Source organism: Mus caroli, unplaced genomic scaffold (assembly GCF_978045245.1).
Source record: "Mus caroli unplaced genomic scaffold, Mus_caroli_1 scaffold_10, whole genome shotgun sequence".
NCBI classification, from domain to species: Eukaryota; Metazoa; Chordata; class Mammalia; order Rodentia; family Muridae; genus Mus; species Mus caroli.
In genome coordinates, this window is record NW_028227265.1 from 65,171,549 (window position 1) to 65,192,814 (window position 21,266).

The window sequence follows — 21,266 nt, forward strand, 5'->3', positions numbered from 1 at the left end:
GGGTTGGAATCCTTGGCTATGTAAACTTGGATGCGACTTAGCTGCACTTGGCCTTTGGACTCTGCTCTATGAAACAGCAGCAAGTAGTTACAGATCCAGGGAGGATGCTGCAGTGCTCAATACAAACTCTGCATGCAAGACCTGATCATAAACAGCCCAGAAATACAAACATACAACCTCGGATGCCACCACATATTCTGTCCTGAAAAAGCAGGGTAGCTCTTATCTCAGGGAAGCCTTTCCTTTTTTTTTTTTTTTTCAGAGGTGACTAGATAGAGGTTTGAAATCCTTTCTACTTGCTATGAAAGGCCCATCACACAAAAGAATCAAGCTGATTTTTTTTTTCTTTTTTAATGAACTTCTTCTTCTTATTTACTTCCAAGAAAGACCATGAATCCAAGACAGCATGAATTCCTAAAATGTGTGCTTCAGTTTAAAACTTAGAATGGTCACTCCAAAGTAAACCAATTTTCTGAGTGAGACTTGATCGTGTTCTATGATGATAAAGTCAGTGTCCGAGTTGAATGGAAATGGGAAAATAGTAAGAAACAGCGGGAAATAAAATCTGCCATGTGTTTGAACCTATGTGGAGGAAAAACTTTATGGTTTAATAGGCATTTCTTGATTTGTTCAGAATTATTCTTTGTATGAATCATGGTAGACAGAGGAAGGGGCCCCAATGTGATTTGCATGTTGTTTGAGAGAGAGAGAGAGAGAGAGAGAGAGAGAGAGAGAGAGAGAGAGAGAGAGATTTCCTCAGAGTAGAACGTTTAAGGAAATTTAAACACAATTGAACCATTTTTCATAACAAATCCTGTCATGTTGTGTATTGCTCCTAAGAAAATATTTTCCCCTCTAAACCCATCATGTTTGAACTGTGAGCAGTATCTCTTACTTTGTCTTTTCTGTGACATCACCAATGGCCATTGCCAGCTTCTGAGTCTTGTGATCTTTCCTCTTTGAAACAGCTTGCCCCCGAGACCAAGGCTGTCATTCACTGGATCATGGACATTCCATTTGTGCTTTCTGCCAATCTGCACGGAGGAGACCTTGTGGCTAATTACCCATATGATGAGACACGGAGCGGTAGGTAGTCCCCTCTTCCTGCCCCTCTTTAAGTGGCTTAAGTCAAGAATGACGCAGCACGATTTCTATATGAGTTGCTGTTGTTTGTGTTGTTTTGTTTTTTAAAACAAAATCTTACTCTGCAGCCTGAAGTGGCCGTGAGTTTGCAATCCCCTTGCTTCACCCCCTCAAGTGCTAAGATTACAGTGGGCGAGTGCCTCTGTGCCTCACGTGTAATGTTCTCTTAGGGAACCAGAGCATACAAATGCTTGCATTTATAAGCAACTCCAGCTATTTCGTGTGGTACTGGCACAGACAGGTAATGGGCAGAACAGCTTTGTTTTTAGAGGAAAATGGGAGCTTGATTAACTCTTGGAGAAGAGAGAGGAGAAAATGGAAGGTCTAGAACAGTGGTTCTCAACCTGTGGGTCGTGACCCTTTGGAGGGAACATATCCGATATCCTCCTACATATCAGATGGTTACATTAGGATTCACACATGTTTTTCTTCTCCCTGTTTTAGAGACAGGTTTTTTTTCTGTGGAGCCTTGGCTATCCTGGAACTCACTGTGTAGACCAGGTTGGTCTCAAACTCAGAGAATCATGTGCCTCTGCCCCTCGAGTGCTGGGATTAAAGGCATACATCACTACCACCAGGTTCTACACTACAATTCATTGAAGTAACAAAAGTACAGTTATGAAATAGCAGCGAAATAATTTTATGACTGCCCCCGCCCCTGCAACATAAGGAACTGTATTAAATAGTCACGGCACTATGAAGGTTGAGAACTACTATAAATTCAGGCCATTCCTAGTCTCTGGTAAAGTGGGTCACAGCCAGACATTGAAGAGCTTCATGTACAGTGTGGTTTATAAACAGAATCAGCCTGTGCCATTTCACTCTGGTTGTGGGAATGGCAACCACATCATGCTCTCATTTTCTGTCCTGGGGCCCCCTCCTGCTAGTGCCACAGAGGCGGGGCAGTGCTTTGACATTTCTCTAACGGGTTTCAGTTCAGCTTCAGCCAAAGCAAGCTATGGAGAGGAATTCCCACCCGGAATCCCCTTTCAGATAACCCTGAAGGACAAGATCTGTGTAATATAGCTTTAGATACTGAGAACCCAGATTTGAAGAAAGTCGTGTTAGACAGAGCTGTTAGAAACACTTTGACATGCTGTGGTTTACTGTCAGCCGGACACTATTATAACACATTAGTAATAATACAGGGTATCAAAAGAAAGGTCCTTTCCTGCTATAATACACACAGGGACAGCTTAGAAACAGCTGAGATTCAATGTCAGACAGTCTGTGTGTCAATACTTCATAGTGCTTACAGAATTGCTACTGGTGACCTTTTCAGATCTTATCTCTCTATCTATACATTTATTTATTTATTTATTTATTTATTTATTTATTTATTTATTTATTTGAGGAAAGGTTTCACAAAGCCCAAGTTGTCCTAGAACTTGGCCTAAAACTCAGATAGCCAAGAATGAACTTGAACTAGATCCTTTCCCCCAATTTTCCAAGTCCCACCCACCCTTGTACCCTCCCAATGAACACCTTATTAAACTAAACAATGTAAATATTGAGAATATTTCTATGTTGCCAGGTCCAGCATGCTGTGGCCTCTATCTATTCCTGTGCGGCTTTTGGTTCAAAAGTAGAGCAAGCAGTCCATCTCATCTCCCATCCAGGTCCTACCAAGCCCCCCTGAGGCAGGGGCTTTCAGGGTGGTACGGTCATTTAGGCCATTAGGTCATTTACGGCTATTCTGCCTAATCTTTACATTTTAGTGGTAGGGATGAAAGTCATACAACCTAAAAACTAAGTATTTTCATTTGATACTTACTTTAACTTTCATCTTCCCTGAAAACTTTAATCTTTCTTTCTTTCTTTTGGTTTTTCTAGATAAGGTTTCTCTGTGTAGCCCTGGTAGTCATGGAACTCACTCTGTAGACCAGGCTGGCCTCAAACTCAGAAATCCACTCGCCTCTGCCTCCCAAGTGCAGGGATTAAAGGCGTGGACCACCACTGCTTGGCTAACTTTCATCTTTCTAAAAGCTATGTCAGCAGGGGCTCAACAGCGCATGACTCTTTGGCAAGCAAGCGATGCTTTTGGGACCGTTTCTCCCATCGTGTGAATTAATTTTCTAGGTACTGCTCACGAATACAGTTCCTGCCCTGATGACGCAATTTTCCAAAGCTTGGCTCGCGCGTACTCTTCTTTCAACCCAGTCATGTCTGATCCCAATCGACCTCCCTGTCGCAAGAATGACGATGACAGCAGCTTTGTAGATGGAACGACCAATGGTGGCGCATGGTACAGCGTACCCGGTGGTGAGTGTTCCCTTTGCTCTCTAATTCTGTGAACTTGGCGTTTTTCATTTACCACATAGACTCGGAAAATGATTGCTGTCTATAGAATTTTCACTCTTCCTCAGTCGTTAAAAAAGTAGGTGGAACTTTCAGCTGTCTCAGCAAGGTGAGTTACATATTATTTTGTTTTCGTTGAATTAAAAATGGAGGTGCTACTATCTGAAGGAGTACGCTGGGAAAATAGAAGCTGAATACTGTTAACTAGCCTTATTTCAGCCCTCTGCAGTCCTTATATTAGGCGAGACATGCCTTTTGTCATAAGCAAATGTGCATTTTGGAGGCTAAGAAGCAGGGTTTAGTAGACCTTCTGGCGTGGTTTGAATGAGAATAGCTTCCATAAACTTGTATATTTGAATGCTTGCTCCCCAGTCTATGGCACTGTAGGGCAGAGCACCTTCCCCCTAAGATAAGGCAACTCCTGTGGCCTCCCCTGTACCACTTTGCAGAATTCACTCGCCAAATTTCCCCAGCTATTAAGCGATGTATAACCTCAACCAGAGATGAAGAGTGAGATGATTTCATTGATAACTTAAGGAATATTTCCTATGCCTCACCCAGAAATAGAGAGAGCAAGAGCTTTACATTTTGATTCATTATGCCCTAAGAAAATGTTCTTCATGTTTTCTATGGTACACGTTTATTGTTTTCATTCAGATTTTGCTTTGGGACAGGTAAGACCTGATACTTTCCTTCTATAAGTTGAGATGTATGGTCTGTGTGAGATTTAAGATTTAGAGTACATTAAATACATCAGGTGAAGAGTAATATATGTTGATCTTATATTAGAAAGCAGTTTTGTACTTTGCTCACTATATAGCGAGTTGGTGTAACTTAGAATCATCCATGAAGAGAACCTCAATTGAGAGACATTCTAGATCACACTGGCCTGGCCACATGTCTGTGGGGATTATATTGTTTGTTAGTTGATGTGGGAAATCCAGCCTGTTGTGGGTGGCACCATTCCTAAGGCACAGAGTCCTGAGTTATGTGAGATGGGGGAAATGAGAACCTGCAGGCACCAAGGGTGGATTCATTTAGAATTTAAAAAAAGGAGAGAAAGTGTCAGTGATTGCCTTGGAACAACCTCTCCAAGCATACAGGGTACCACCTGTATCCTATAAGCTGAGAATGCTCATGGCAACCATAGCAATACCTGAGTCAATCGTGTCCCACTGTAAAAGGACAAAGAAAAGCTTGGGAGATCTTTAGCTCCCTGTCATAACTGTATTTCTATTGCTGTGACAGACACCCTGGCCAAAAGCAGCACAGGGGAAGGAGAGTTCATTTGGGTTACAAGTCCAGGCCCATTACTGGGGGAAGTCAAGGCAGGAGCTTAGAGTGCATGCCCACAGTCAGGAGCAGAGAGGTGCATCGGCCTCGGCCAAGTTTTCTGGCAAAGAGGGCCATCTTGGGTTGTTCCATTGGCTCTGGGCTGCCAAGAAGTACTGGAGATCTAATCTTCTAAGCCTTGTAGCTCTTAGCTATTCTATAGGAAGTGTGTGTATGTGTGTGTGTGTGTGTGTATAACTGTGAACTCTTAGCAGCCAACACAGCAATTTGAATATGGGTAGTCTGGCTCCAGGGAACAGTCTGCTGGGCTACAACATTCTCAGTGATGATAATCTAATTAAAATTCCTCTGAGTGTCAAATCTACTCTGTGGTCCGTTTGCAGTATAATTAACATTACATCTAATATGAAGTAGATGTGCCATGTTTATTGCTTTGGTATATGATATAATTAAGAATTTACATATCATATACTAAGAGTCCATATCCCTCAGGAACACACTTTGAGTCGGGTTTAGGACAGAATGGCATGGCATGTCATCTTAGCCGACTCTACCAGTTCCTGCCTCACAGGAAGGCAGCATAGAGGGATGCATTTCTCCTTACAGGCTAAGGGATATAGTCTCTCAGGTTGCTTTTCTTGAAGTCTATTAAGCACCATATAATGTGAATGGCATCTGCTTTTGTTCCTACCCTACAAGATAGATTCACTGAGCTAAATGACCATAAGACACAGGATTTTATGCTTTTTAAAACAAGAGTCTCTTAAGAGTGTTTTCTATTCCCCATGGGAGGCCATTTCTGTGAAGATTCCTACAGGGTCCTTCAGTGCACCTTTGTTGAGGTCTTAGATTACCAGAAGGGTGTGTGTAGACTTGTAGCCATTGTATGTGTATACTGACTCTCTGTTTGCTGCTTGGGCAGGAATGCAAGACTTCAATTATCTGAGCAGCAACTGCTTCGAGATCACTGTGGAGCTTAGCTGTGAGAAGTTCCCACCGGAAGAGACTCTCAAAAGCTACTGGGAAGATAACAAAAACTCCCTCATCAGCTACCTGGAACAGGTAAAACACCGTATCCAGCATGGGCTGATGTAGCAGTCTTCAACCCTGTAGTATAAGACTCATAAAAGGGGCTCTGTTGGGAGGTGATCATCTGAATGAAGGTGACAATATGAGAAACTGTAGTTTCTGAATTAGACTTTTATGTGCCATAGGTCTTATGGTTCATGATTGCTCACTAAGAACTGACTATACTAGAGAGCTGTCTAATGAGACACCTTAGTTTCCTTTATTCATACTGCACTAAGCAAGAACAATCTTAAGACACTCTTAGCTGATCACCCTGGGCCTCTGAAGTGTCCCAGGCAGGTCCAGGATATGAGCAAGGTGACCAAGTCATGCAGGAGTGAGGCTAGTGACAGAGTCTCAGGGCATCTCAGAGTCTCAGAATTTCAGGGCATCTCCCACTCTGTCAAAATTAAATTTGACCTACCTGCTCAGGCTTGGACTTAGAATTTCTATTCCCTCTATAGTATATACATAGATGTTGGTGCCAGGGATAAATAGTGGATGGAAGAAAGGACATCATGCCGTGCCTGCCTGCAGTGACTCATCTGTTTTCAGATTCTTTTCTGTATGTGGTCCTTTTCACCTGCAGTTTGCTAGAATGATGTTTGTTTCATACTCCACAGAGAGCTTGGACTAATCAAACTGCTTCACCATAAACACATGTTCTTACAAAGCGTGTAGCTACCATCCTAGTGTCATTTCTGTTGCTGTGACTAAACACCCCAATACAAGCAATGTAGGAGAGTTTATTCTGACTTAGAGTTCCAGGTCATGGCACATCGTGGTGATGAAGTCAGAGGCACAGAAAGTTGAAGGAGCTACTCACATCTATAGTCAAGAGCAGAGAAAGAATGGGTGCATCCGTATGTAGGTCAGGAGAATGGATGGGTGCATCTGTGTGTAGGTCAGGAGAATGGATGCATGCATCTGTTTGTAGGTCAGGAGATTGGATGCATGCATATGTTTGTAGGTCAGGAGATTGGATGCATGCATATGTATGTAGGTTGGAAGAATGGATAGATGCATCTGTATGTAGGTTGGGAGAATGGATGCATGCATCTGTATGTAGGTTGGGGGGATGGATGGGTGCATCTGTATGTAGGTCGAGAGGATGGCTGTATGCATCTGTATTTAGGTCAGGAGAATGGCTGTATGAATCTGTATGTAGGTCAGGGGAATGGCTGTATGCATTTGTATGTAGGTCAGGAGAATGGATGGATGCATGTGTATGTAGGTTGGGAGAATGAACATACACATTTGTACGCTCAGCCTCTCCCCTCTTACAGAGTCTGGACTCTAAACCTATTTGATAGTGTTTCCTACTTTTAGACCGGGATTTCTGACATCAATATGATTGACTAATTATTATAATCCAGAAAACCTAGCAGGGTCATACCCATAGGCTAAACTTATTAAGACTCTTCCCAGCTCATACTACATTGTGTCAAGTTGAAAATTGAAGCTAACAATCACAGTGACTTATGAACATAAACACATATGAAAATGTACACATAAAACCAACACTTAGGTTTGTTTGTTTTTTGAAACAAGCTCTTACTTTGTAGACTGGCTAGCCTGAAACTCACTAAGCAGACCAGGTTAGTCTGAAACTCAGAGATCTGTCTGCCTCTTCCTCCTAAGTGATATAATTAAAGTTGTGCACCATCATGTTCTAAAACAGAGGTTCTCAACCTGTGGGTTGTGACCCCTTTGCAGGAGTGCCAAATAACCTTTTCACAGGGGTTACATATCAGATATTTACATTATGATTCATAACAGTAGCAAAATTAGTTATGAAATAGCAAGTAAAACATTTTTAAATTAAATTATTATTTTTACTTATTCACTTTACATCCTACACACTGCTCCCTCCCTGTCAAATGATGCTCTCCCGACAGAACATTTAGATCTTATTTGTCCATTTTTTTCAATAGAAATATATAAAGCTACTTTTGTATCCCAGGTACTCTGGGAGGTGTTGGTTTTAGAGAGCTTCTTCCAGAAGAGTCTGTAGTATTAAGGTCATAAACATGAGTCCCTAATCTTGGGAGGCTGTAAATGCTGAGATAAAGGCTGCTATGAACATAGTGGAGCATGTGTCCTTATTACATGTTGGAGCATCTTCTGGGTATATGCTATGTCCAATTTTCTGAGGAACCGCCAGACTGATTTCCAGAGTGGTTGTACCAGCTTGCAATCCCACCAGCAATGGAGGAGTGTTCCTCTTTCTCCACATCCTCACCAGCATCTGCTGTCACCTGAGTTTTTGATCTTAGCCATTCTGACTGGTGTGAGGTGGAATCTCAGGGTTGTTTTGATTTGCATTTCCTTGATGATTCAGGTGCTTCTCAGCCATCCCAGTTTCCTCAGTTGAGAATCCTCTGTTTAGGTCTGTAACCCATTTTTTAATAGTGTTATTTGGTTCTCTGGAGTCTAACTTTTTGAATTCTTTGTATATATCGTATAGTAGTCCTTGATCAGATGTAGAATTGGTAAAGATCTTTTCTCGATCTGTTGGTTGCTGTTTTGGTGTTCTGTTCAGGAACTTTTCACCTGTGTCCATGTGTTCGAGACTTTCCCCCACTTTCTCTTCTATTAGATTCAGTGTTTCTAGTTTTATATGGAGGTGCTTGATCCACTTGGACTTGAGCTTTGTACAGGGAGATAAGAATGGATCGATTTGCATTCTCTTACATGTTGACCTCCGGTTGAACCAGGACCACTTGTTGAAAATGCTGTCTTTCTTTTTTCCACTGGATGGTTTTAGCTCCTTTGTCAAAGATCAATTGACCGTAGGTGTGTGGGTTCATTTCTGGGTCTTCAATTCTATTCCATTGATCTACCTGCCTGTCACTGTACCGATACCATGCAGTTAGCAGCCATATTTAAAATAGCCAGAAACTGGAAACAACCCAGATGCCCCTTAACAGAGGAGTGGATACAGAAAATGTGGTACATTTACACAATGGAGTACTACTCAGCTATTAAAAACAGTGACTTCATGAGATTCACAGGGAAATGGATGGAACTTGAGAATATCATCCTGAGTGAGGTGACTCAGTCACAAAGGAACAAATATGATATGTACTTACTGATAAGTGGATATTAGCCCAACAATACCCAAGATTCAATTCACAGACCATATGAAGCCTAAGAAGAAGGAAGACCAAAATGTAGATGCTTCAGTGCTTTTTAGAAGGGTAAACAAAATACTCACAGGAGGAAATATGGAGACAAAGTGGGAAGCAGAGTCTGAAGGAAAGGTCATCCAGAGACTGCCGCACCTGGGGATCCATCCCATATATAGTCACAAACCTGGAAGTTATTGTGGATGTTGGGAAGTGCTTGCTGATAGAAGCCTGATATGGCTGTCTCCTGAGAGGCTCTGCCAGAGACTGACAAATACAGAGGTTGAAGCTCGCAGCCAACCATTGGACTGAGAGTGGGGTCCCCAATGGAGGAGTTGGAGAAGGGACTGAAGGAGCTGAGGGGGTTTGCAGCCCCATGGAGGGAGCAACAGTGTCAACAGGCCAGAACCTCCCAGGGAGCTCCCGGGGACTGGACCACCAACCAAAGAGTACACATAGAGCAACCCATGCACTGGCCACATATGTGGCTTAGGATAGCCTTGTTGGACATCAGTGGGAGGAGAGGCCTTTGGGCCTGAGGATGTTCATTACCCCAGTGTAGGGGAATGCCAAGGCAGGAGGATGGGCGTGGGTGGGTGTGGGAGCACCTTCATAAAGGTGGGGTGGGGGGAGATGGGATAGGGGATTTCGAAAGGGAGACCTGGAAAGTGGAAAATATTTGAAATGCAAATAAAGAAAATATCCAAGAAAAAAAAAAGGGTTAACTACAAGGATAACTACAATGGCCAGACACAGAGGGGTCCTTAACTCAGTCATAGGAGTTTAGAAAACAAGATTTCCTGTGGTTAATACCAATAAGATCATCACCTTGACCAACAGTTAAAACACAGGTTCAGCTGATGCTTAATTGGTTGTTTTGAAAAAAAAATACAAAGCCAAAATAAACCATAAGTCACTGTATTGGGAAAGAGGACATTTGCCCTTTAGTGATGCTGAGTCATTTCATGGTAGAGAGGAGATGGGAACAAAGGGATGGAGTCATGGTTTCAGCACCGTGGAAGGGAATCTGCTCCCATCTGACATCGGTGCTGTGGGGTAACTGTGCAGAAACAGGAAGAGGCCTTTATGATAAAAGCACTCAGGCTGTGCCACGAACACTCCAGCTTAGGAATCAAGGCTAAGGAGAACTCGTTGTCAGGGGTCTCCTGCTGTAATTTCTTTCTTTTCTTTCCTCTTTCTTTCTTTCTTTCTTTCTTTCTTTCTTTCTTTCTTTCTTTCTTTCTTTCTTTCTTTCTTTCTTTCTTTCTTTCTTTCTTTCTTTCTTTCTCTTTTCGAGACAGGGTTTCTCTGTATAGCCCTGGCTGTCCTGCAACTCACTTTGTAGACCAGGCTGGCCTCGAACTCAGAAATCTGCCTGCCCCTGCCTCCGGAGTGCTGGGATTAAAGGTGTGCACCACCACGCCCGGCTTGTAATTGCTTTCTTGACACTTGTGTTGATTCAGGATTGAACATCTGGGCCTGAAATCTAAGTAAGGCCTAGGTCCCACCTCCCGCCAAATAGGTGGTTAGTTTCATTCTGCACTGGTGGAGAGAGAATCTCCTGCAGAGCTTTAAATGTTTGCAGGAACTCGAATCATTAGTGTCAGTGGTTTGTTAAGAAATGCTCCCCATTCAATAGCTTCGGAAAAGTCTAGTTCTCAAAAATCCTCAAGGAATTTCTGAGACCACTTCATGGATCACTCAAATCAAGCCGACCTAAGGATCCTGTTAAACAATGGGTTTGCTGTCGTGTCCTGAACTTAACAGTTTCTGCAGGGCATGACTCCACAGCCCTCAGCGTGCAAGCTCTTTGGGTGACACCTCAGAGGTCTTTAAAGGTGCCTGATCCAAACAGACCTTAGAAGTCTCAGAGCACTTGTTGTTGTGTGCTGGGGAATGGAAAGTCTGAAATCTGGAGAGAGATCAATCACCACGGGAGGGGTCACGAGCAGCAAGACAGCTCTCCAAGCTACACTGAAATCTGAGCTTCTGGAACTTTCTTTGCAAAAGCCATAAAGTGACAGAGGTTTCTAGTTTGAACTCCTGTTTGTGCAATTCTGACAGCTCATGACCTGTCTTCTGGTATTTATTGCCACCACAGGAGTTTTCAAACAGAAAAGTTTCTACATCAGAAAAGAATAATACATTTTAAAGTAAAACCATTGACATACTAGAACATATAGACATTTACTCATAATTAATATGTAAGAAGAAAAATGTTTGGAGGCAGTAGGATATCTGTGAGTTCAGTGCAAACCTGGTCTACAGAGAGAGTTCCAGGCCAGACAGGGTACTCAGTGAGACTCTGTCTAGAGAAAATCAAGAGTTCAGTTAAATATCGTCTTCAGCTTTTGAGGTTGGAGAGATGTCTCAGCAGTTAAGAATACTTGTTGCTCTTACAGAGGACGCAAATTCCTTTTATCCACATGGCAGCTCACAACTGCAAAACTTTACACACACACACACATGCACACACACACACACACACACACACACACACACACTAAATAAATCTAAAAGGGGAAGTGCATTTATTATTTAAATATTTATTTCACTGCATATTCTAAGTCCCATGTGGTACAAGCAGAAAAAGTCACGAACTTTAACTCACCGTATTTATAGACTAATCACATTTCTGTGGTGATTGCCATATCTATGAAAATATCCATAATTTTCAAGGATAAGTCAATTTAAAAGTTTCATTTTGTGTGACATCAAGACTACAGTATCTCAAGATGAACAAAGTGGCACTCGGTGAACAATGCCTCTCTTGCAAGCTAGGTGCATTTTGAATTTTGTTCATCAGCCCTTAACAAATACCCCTCAACCCAGTAAGAAACCTTCAGATTGGTGATGTGTGGGTTCCTGTGACCCAATCTTTCCCGTTCCCGCCTCCCACTGGTCTTCAGTATTTCAGTTTTGGTTGGCTGCCTCAGAAGGCCCTAAACAAAAACTTAAGATGTATTTATTCTCCTTTCACTAAACGGGTTGCCGTCAAAAGGGTCACTCGTTATCTCTGACATGTACAGCCTAGAAATTGCCCTTAGAGGAAAACAAAACAAACAAACAAAACCCCCCAAAAAACCAAAAACCAAAAACCAACACATGCTATTATTTAGCACTTCAGAGAAAAGGAAATGCAAAACTTATTACTGAGAACTGGGGCATTTCATAAAAAATGCATGCAAGACTGGCAAGCTTACTCTCAATAATAAAAGGGATGCCTGGGATTTATTCTATCCTCTGTAGGAAAATAGTTAGATATCTCAAGAGCAAAAGGAATTTTACTTTCTTTACCTGAGACAAGGCCTCCTGTATGACAGGCTGGCCTTTTTGAATTCCCTTTATCAGACTTATCCATCTGATTCCACCTCTTGCCACCTAGGACCACAGGTGTGTACCACTATGCCCAGTTTGTTGCTGTTGGAGATGGAACCTAGGGTTTCAGATACTAAGATATCAGGTGCAATTAAGGACTTGCATTTGATACCCTGAAGGTGTCCTGCCTACAGATTTGAATTGGTCTGGGGAGATGGCAGTTGGAAAAATGTTGAGGAAGCATCATGCTCTAAGTTTGGATCTTTAGCTACCAGTGTCAAAGGCAAGGTTGCTGGCACAGACATGGTGACCCCCAGAGCTCACTGACTAACCACTGTAGCCAACTGGGAGCTCTGGGTTCAGTGAGAAATCCTGTCTCAAAATATAGAATGGCATAGTGGGGGAGGAAGACATTTGGTGTAGACCTCTGGCCTCTGCAGGCGTGTGTTTTTGCTCACATGCATCTGTATGAGTGCACCTGCATACAAGCTTAGATAAGTCATAAAGATTACAAATGAGCTCGGATCTCTGTAATTAATTGCTGACTTAATTCAGAGAGACTATTCTCATCAGCAGCCCTTCCTTTTCCATCCTTAATTGGTATCCAGTTTTCAGTCTTGGAGTTTCCTGATTTGTCACAATCCAAACCGCCTTGTTAATGAGCTTGATGCAAAGGTAGGCACAGCTCAGGACTTTGCATCATCCCGCTCAGCTAGAGCTAGTATAATTAGGCTGCGACACACTGGTCAACCCACACTGCTATAAAACCTTTGTATAGAAGACCTTATTTAAAAGAGTGAGAGAGAAAGGGAGGGGAAGGGGGAGGGGAGAGGGGAAAGGAAGAGGGAGAGGGAAGGAGAGGAGGAGGGGGAGAGGGAGAGGGGAAAGGAAGAGGGAGAGAGAGAGGGAAAAGGAAGAGGGAGAGGGAGAGGGGAGAGGAAGGAGGAGGGGGAGGGAGAGAAAGAGGGGGAGGGGGAGAGGGAGAGGGAGAGGGGAAAGGAAGAAGGAGGGGGAGGGGGAGGGGAGGAGACAGGGAGGGAGAGGGGAAAGGAAGAGGGAGAGAGAGATAGGGGAAAGGAAGAGGGAGAGAGAGAGGGGAAAGGAAGAGGAAGAGGGAGAGGGGAGTGAGAGGAAGAGGAAAAGGGGAGGGAGAGGGAGGGGGAGGGGAGGGGAGAGAGGGAGAAGGGAGGCTAAAACTTCACAAACACAACAGGCTTTTTTTTTTCTTTTCTTTTGTTATTCGGAATGTCCTTCAAAATCCCTGTTTTGCATAGAACCTGACACCCCTTCTCAGAAGGTGACTTCTCATTTCTTTGAGAAAAAGCCTAGAAAAGAATGCACAGGCGGTTTGTGCCCGTTCTGTTTCTTAAATAATGAGACTCTACAATATATTGCTAGAAAACACGAAGATGCTTGACATGAAGTACATTTTAAATCCGTTTCTATTGTAATTTTTGTGGCTGTCTTTGACCTTCACAGATACACCGAGGTGTTAAAGGGTTTGTCCGTGACCTTCAGGGTAACCCGATTGCCAACGCAACCATTTCTGTGGACGGGATAGACCATGATGTCACCTCGGGTAGGTATTATTATTTTATTTTAGGGTTTTTTTTTTTTTTTGCCTTGATCTGGAGCTAAGAATCATGAAAATGAACATAACCACTAATTATCAAAATTAAAATTCGCATACAAATTCTAAACATAGCAATAATTGTTTCATCTGCCTTTACACCGACTCTGCCCCCAATTCCACGTTATTCTGTGAGACTAACAGTGAAGCCTAGGATGTTTCAAGCCAGCAGGTGGCGCCCTTTACCCAGCGCGAGCGGTTGTACGTCTGCTGCCCCGCTTCAGGTTGGGAGCAGCTAAGGTTAAAATCCCAGCATGTGTGTGTCTGGGTATCCTTATACATTTCTACTAAGCTCATTTTACTTTAACCACCACCCACTGGAATCCCTGTAGCCAGATAACAAAAGCAGTAACAAGAACACTCTTCTTAGTCTTTAGAATTATTTAACATTTCATTTATTTTCTAAGGCCTTATTGTCCTCTTAAAATCATTTATACACACATTCAGCAATTCATCACTATCCCGCCAAGTTTCGGCATGCTTTTCCAGCTAGCATTCTCGAACCCAAGTCGAGATCCTAACCCAAGGGCAGGACACAAGCCTAATGCCCCCCTGGCCACAGGATATTGTTCCCTTAACTCGGGAAATGCTATTTTCTCTGCATCCCATGATGCAAATAACGTGGGAGAAATCTAATCCTAGAAAGGAATGAAACGGAGATTTGTGTGTTCCCGCTCTGACAGGAAGGTTTTCCCCAAGGCAAGTGCTGCAGCTCTCAGGAGAGAAAGTGTCCCAGATGGAATGTATTGCAGCTCCGAGGGGAGAGGTTTCCCCTGTGTAAGTGTTACAGCTCTGAAGGGAAAGGTACCCTAGAAGTCAGGAGACAAGGAATACCACAAGGTTAAACTGCACCTCACACAAGGCATTTACTAGGGAAGACACAAGAGGGTGGCTGCCTCTGCTTGCTTGAGAGGCAGCAGGGAATGGAGCAGGAGACAGATTATATTTGGTTTTGGAGGTTGGAGAGGGGGGGCAAGGAGTTTTTCAGAGTGGGGATTGGTGATAGTTAAAGTCCTGAGCTTGGGGCAAGCCCAGGGACTGGTGGAACTTTGAGTTTAGGGAATAGTGGGCTTGGTGGGTTATAAAACTGGGAAGGGAGCTTGGATCTTTTACCCTATAGTTTGGGCTGTAAGAATGTTGTCCTTTTTTTTTTTTTTTTTTTTTTAAATTTTGATGGGAAGGCCATTAGACTATAAATGAAAACTAGCACAAAAATAAAGTGAAGTGAGTTCTCCTGGAAGCCCAGCGATGCTTCAAGAGAAGGAGAGAGTCGATAAAGGGGTCCAGTAAAATTACCCTTGTGAGGGAAGGATTGGATCTGGCAGCATGGAGACTCTTGACCGAATCTCTATCAAGCAAGTGATTGGTGTGAACAGAGGCAATCCAGGCAAGCCTAGGGGACAGCCAGCCTTTAGTGGTGGAAAATATTAACACGTTAAGGAAATTTTGCTGTAAGGCACAGATGAGGGGTGTGTGTTAGAGGCACAGGCAAAATGGAGAGTGTAAACTGCCCACTAGGATCTTTGCTACTCAAAGTGTAGGGCTGAAAGCCTTAGAGGCCTTAGCGTCACCCAGGAGAGTTAGGCATGCAGGATCCAAGGCCTCACTTCTGAGCTAGCCAGGCAGATCTTGTATTTTGCCAACTTTGCCATTTGATTGACATGCACCTGAGTATGGGAAGAACTGTTGTTGAAATGGGATACTGATGGGCCAGAAGGCCGGAGAGGAAAGCGACCATGATCTACATGAACCTGGGAGATGTTTAGGGACTGGGAACTGGTCACCATGGGTGTTCACCCAAGCTTCTTAACAGCCATCTTGGTTGTCTAGCAGAGTATAGAGCTGGTAGTTTGCCGTGATTGAAGGGAGAAAGACAGCCGAGTTAAGGCCCATGCCTGAGCTCAGTGTAAGGGGCCACGGGACCCAGTTTATGTTTAGGAGAAACTTGAGGGAGTGAAAGAGACTAAATCATAGCTTAGCTTAAGAATTCCAGACTCAGTTCCCGAATGGCACTGCAGACCAATGCCATGTAAGTCTTCAGAAGTTGAGATTATTGGCAAGGACCCAGGGGATTCTAATGAGGCTACCTTGGGGCTATGCTTTGTGAAACATTGATCTAGAAGATTCTTGGGACCTGAGTTCTTTACCTGGAAAGAATGAAAATGCAGTGCTCAGGTGATCCTTACCACTTGGGGATTATATGGGACCAAGAGACTCATATATTGTAGGGCTTATTAAATATTAGCATGGCTATCTGGGGCTTGGCTCTAAGACACGAGGCATGTGGAGAGAGACGTTTGCACTCTTTCTCCTGGAATTTCATCAGAGTAAGGACTCACTGAAAGTCAACAGAGCTAATGATGTGCTGGTCCTCAGATGGCATAATTGCCCTTTCCCACATGTGCCTAGCTTTGATGTTCTGTTTCTTACAGCTAAGGATGGGGATTACTGGCGATTGCTTGCTCCTGGAAACTATAAACTTACAGCCTCTGCTCCTGGCTACCTGGCAATCACAAAGAAAGTAGCAGTTCCTTTCAGCCCTGCTGTTGGGGTAAGTATTCATAAAAAGAGCTGAGAATAATAACTTGCCATTGTCAAACATATCAGAGAAATTTATAGTTAACCTTCACTATAGCCTTACAAGGTAGGCACCATGACTATCCCCACTTAACAGATGAGAAAACTGAGGTCTAACAAAGTTCGGTGACTTGATCATGGTCACTGCTTTTGAAGAGATGCACAATAATACAAAATTAGACTTAAAATGATACTTTTTATTTCTAGCTTTGATTTCAATATAAATGGGATTCTTTTCCAGTTATCTTCTCCTCTGTAGCACCCAGCTCAGTGCCTTACTCACTATATACTAGAAAAAATAAAAAAGCCCGAAGATAATTTTAGGCACTTAACTAAACGTTTGTTAGGAATGCACAATGAATGCTGGGGCCATGACTCAACAGGGAAGCCCTGTTTCTCAAGTGTGCACGACAACCAGGATTTGATCTCCACACCCAAGAACATGTCCCTCAGACATGGCAGCTGGCTGAGATCCACACCCAGTAGACATGGCAGCCCACCTGGAATCCAGTGCTAGAAGGCAGAGATGGGGGATCCTTGGCGAGCTGCCAGCTAGACTAGTATATAGTTAACCTGGACCCTGCCCCAGAGGATAAGGTGGAGAGCAATGGAAGACTCCAGCCACCAACCTCAGACCATTAAGGTAGCCTGAAGAATGTTCAACGAAAAGACTTGCGTAAGGAAACTTCACTGTAATTTTGTTGATATATCAGGAATTCAAAGTATAAATAGCTAGTGTGTGTGTGTGTGTGTGTGTGTGTGTGCTTGTGATGCACACATGTGACACATGTGCCCCAGACTGGCTGAGCAACAGCTCTCAACACTGAGCAGTTCTCCCATTTCCAAACATTTTGGTTTTGCAAACAAAAGATCTTGAGTTTCAAAAACTGGTTTATTAAATTTAACTGTGTGTGCATGTACATGAGGCAGTGCACTGTGAAAGGCAGGAAGCAGATTTGGTCAGGGATCCCTGGAAACAAGGTGGCTCCAGGCACAGGCTGGGACAGGCTCAACTCCTTCCTCCCTTAACATTTCAGATAGTCTGAGAATGTAATGAATGTAACGCTATACCCAAATAAGCAGGTATTGAAGCAAGCATATAAAGGAACATTTAGTTCCAGCGAATATGGGAGACTAAGGAGGACTGGCTCAGGGTTGTGGTTGGAACAGCCTTTTATGTAGGTATGCGTAGATTCTCTATTGACTCCCTTTAGCTCATTAGGACAGAAGATTCCATATGCATATTTGAGGGTCTCTTTAACAAATTCATGATCTGAAAAACAGCACTTTGTGGACGAGTCACCAATACATTGAGCTGTATTCTGTTAGTCCAAACTCCCAACCAGGACAAAACTCATGACTGAGAGGCAGAGCTCATGAGATGAAGGACTGTCCACGAGGGGGTGGGGGGAGGCAGTCATGGCTTTTATAAAACAGGAGCTGTTTTGAAGCTATTCAGTTTAAGGTGAACTCTCTTCTGAATGTTGTACCTACAAAACTCTATTGTATTTATCACGGATTTTAAAAATACTCCTTTAATTCAGGTGGCTAGACTGAGTCTATTCTACTGTACAAGCTACAAACCACCTTTTTAATTATATAAGTGACTTGACAGCAATCTGTTCTGGTTTTCCTCTTCAGGTGGACTTTGAGCTGGAGTCTTTCTCTGAAAGGAAGGAGGAGGAGAAGGAAGAATTGATGGAGTGGTGGAAAATGATGTCAGAAACTTTGAATTTTTAAGAAAGGCTTCTAACTAATTGCTTTAATCTATCTATAGACTGTAGTAAGATGCAATGTGGCTCTTTTATTTTAGGTTGTGTGCAGTTAATATTTAATATTGATTTATTTTTGATCATTTAAGTAGTAGTTAGTAATCACTTAAACACACCCGGACAGAAATATAATGTCTGGATCTACTTCATTCTTACATTAACATTCGCTTTAAAATCTAGTGAAGCTCTTTTAACGTAATGGGTGACAATGCCATATGACAGATGCCATGAAGAAGTCAACTGATATAGCTTGGATCTGTGAACCCTGTACTGCGAGAATCACATAGTTCCATATAAGTTGTCCTTAGTCTCTTGTGCTGATTCACTGTATAAGCATGATCCTGATAATGCACTTTGGATGGGAAGAAAATGTACGTGCTTTTCAAAGGGGCTCTGAACAGAATGAAAACCTAGTTCTTGCGTGTACTTTGAAGAATGGAATTGTATTAGTCAGCCTGTTAATGCCACTTCAGAGTTTGGGGTTTTGTCTTGATTGTAGATTGGCCCAGAATTGCATTCTGAATGAATAAAGGCAAAAACCAAAAAAAAACATGGTGTGCATTTTCTCGACCGCTTTTTTGGTCTAATGCTGTAGTTTCATGGTCAAAAAATATTTCATATATGTGTGTGTGTGTGTGTGTATGTGTGTGTCTGCATGTGAGTTTATGTTCCTAAGTGGCTTATAAAGGTGAGAAGGCCTTCAGATTCCCTGAGATTAGACTTGCAGGCAGTTGTAGGTGCTGTGATTGGAATCTGCTTCTCTCAACTCATTGGCACAGGGGGAAATTTTCTAAACAGAACTCCAATGGCACACACTTTAAGATCAAGAATTGATAAATGGGACCTCATGAAACTGGAAAGCTTCTGTAACCAAAGGACATAGCCAATAAGACAAATTGGCAACCTGCAGATTGTGAAAAAATCCTCACTAATCCCACATCCAGTAGAGGGCTAATATCCAAAATATATAAAGAACTCAAGAAGCTAACCACTAAAAAACCCAAACAACATAATCAAAAAATGAGGTATAGAACTAAACTGAGAATTCACAACAGAGGAATTTTGAATGGCTGAGAAACACTTAAAAGAAGTGTTCAAAGTCCTAAGTGATCAGAGAAATGCAAATCAAAACAACCCTGAGATTTCACCTTACACCAATCAGAATGGTTAAGATCAAAATGTCAGGTGACAGCACATGTTGGCGAGGATGTGGAGAAAGAGGAACACTCCTCCATTGCTGATGGGACTGAAAACTGGTACAACCACTCTGGAAATCAATCTGGAAGTTCCTCAGAAAATTGGAAATAGATCTACCTGAAGATCCAGCAATACTACTCTTGGAAATATATCCAAAAGATGCCCCACCATGCCACAGGGGCACATGTTCCACTATGTTCATAGCAGCCTTGTTTGTGATAGTCAGAAGCTGGGAACATCCCAGATGTCCCACAACAGAAGAATGGATACAGAAAATGTGGTATATTTATACAATGGAATACTATTCAGCTATTAAGAACGTGGACATCCTGAGTTTTGCAGGCAAATGGATGGAACTAGAAAATATCATCCTGAGTGAGGTAACTCAGACCCAAAAGGACATGTTTGGTATGTACTCATTAATAAGTGGATGTTAGCCAAAAAAATGTACAGAATACTCAAAATACAGTCCACAGAACTCAAAAAGGTCAACTAGCTGAAGGGTTCAAGTGAAGGCCTCAGTCACACTTGGGAGGGAGAAAAAGCAATCACAAGTGGGGAGGTAGGGGCGACTTAGGAGGGAAAGGGGGTTGGGGGAGGGGAACATGATTTGGTATTGTGTGGGGGGAAAAAGGACTGAAGCCCTGAGGGCCAGCAAAAAGAATGGAAACAGGCAACCTCGGGAGGTAGGAGGTTGGGGGGATCCTCCAGAAAGTACCAGAGACCTTGGAGGTGAGAGACTCTCAGGACTCAAAAGGAGGAACCTTAGATGAAATGCCCTATGTTGGGGAAAAGGAACTTGTAGAGTCCACCTCCAGCAGAAAGACAGGGCATCAAGTGAGGGATGGGGTTGCCATCCCACAGTCAAAACTCTGACTCATAATTGTTCCTGTCTGAAAGAACTGCAGGGGTGGAAATGGAAAGGGGCCTGAAGAAAAGAAGGTCCGCTGACAGGCCCAAAGTGGGATCCAGATCAAAGGGAGGCCCCAAGGCTGGAGACTATTACTGAGGTTATGGAGATCTCACAAAAAGGGACCTAACATGACTGCCCTCTGAGAGACCCAACAAGCAGCTGAAAGAGTCAGATACAGATATTTGTACCCAACTAATGGACAGAAGCTGCTGACCCCTGTGGTTGAATTAGAGGAAAGTTGGAAGAAGCTGAGGAGGAGGGCAACTCTGTAGGAGGACCAGCAGTCTCAATTAACCTGGAGCCTTGAGATCTCTCAGACACTGGACCACCAACCAGGTAGTATACACCAGCTGCTATGAGGCCCCCAATGCATATACAGCAGAGGGCTTCCGGGTCTGCATTCAGTTAGAGAAGACCCTCAAGTGACTTGAAGCCCCAGGGAGTTTAGAGGTCTGGTGGTATGGGGTGTGTCTGGGGTGTGTGTGGGGTAGGGACATCCTTGTGGAGACAGGAGGGGTGGGTAGGGGGTATGGGATGTGGAACAGTCAGAGGTGGACCAGGGGGGGAGAATAAAATCTGGAGTTTAAAATAAATAAATAAAAAAGTTAAAAATCTATTCAAATACATATAACCCCCTAGGAGGAGCCTGTAGAGTTGGGAGAAAAGTAGACCCAAGCTGAACTCCAAGGAAATTCAAGGTTTTGCTGTTTATAATGTCTACCTAATAGGAAATGCTAGATAGTTCTAGAAAAGAAACAACCTTCAATATTGTTGCTAAAAACTTATATTATTTGTAGGTGATAATGTAGCTCTGTTGGTTCAGTGCTTGCCTGGTGCACATGAAGCTTTGTGTTCATTCCCCAGCTCTACACAAACTGGACATGGCTATGTAAGCCTGTTATTTTAGCACTTGGGAGGTTGAGGCAGGA

The 21,266-nt window shown here is 43.1% G+C and overlaps 1 protein-coding gene across 1 annotated transcript in view; it reads left to right on the forward strand.

The window, feature by feature from the left end:
- Cpe (carboxypeptidase E) overlaps window positions 1–18,777 on the forward strand; it is a 108,683-nt gene extending 89,906 nt beyond the window's left edge. Inside the window, exons 4-9 of the mRNA XM_021169884.3 lie at window positions 969–1,086; window positions 3,223–3,405; window positions 5,657–5,796; window positions 13,728–13,827; window positions 16,311–16,429; window positions 18,097–18,777. Of these exons, the coding sequence (XP_021025543.1) occupies window positions 969–1,086; window positions 3,223–3,405; window positions 5,657–5,796; window positions 13,728–13,827; window positions 16,311–16,429; window positions 18,097–18,195 (759 nt within the window). The 3' untranslated portion in view covers window positions 18,196–18,777. The remainder of the gene's footprint in view (window positions 1–968; window positions 1,087–3,222; window positions 3,406–5,656; window positions 5,797–13,727; window positions 13,828–16,310; window positions 16,430–18,096) is intronic.
- Window positions 18,778–21,266: the final 2,489 nt, after the last annotated feature.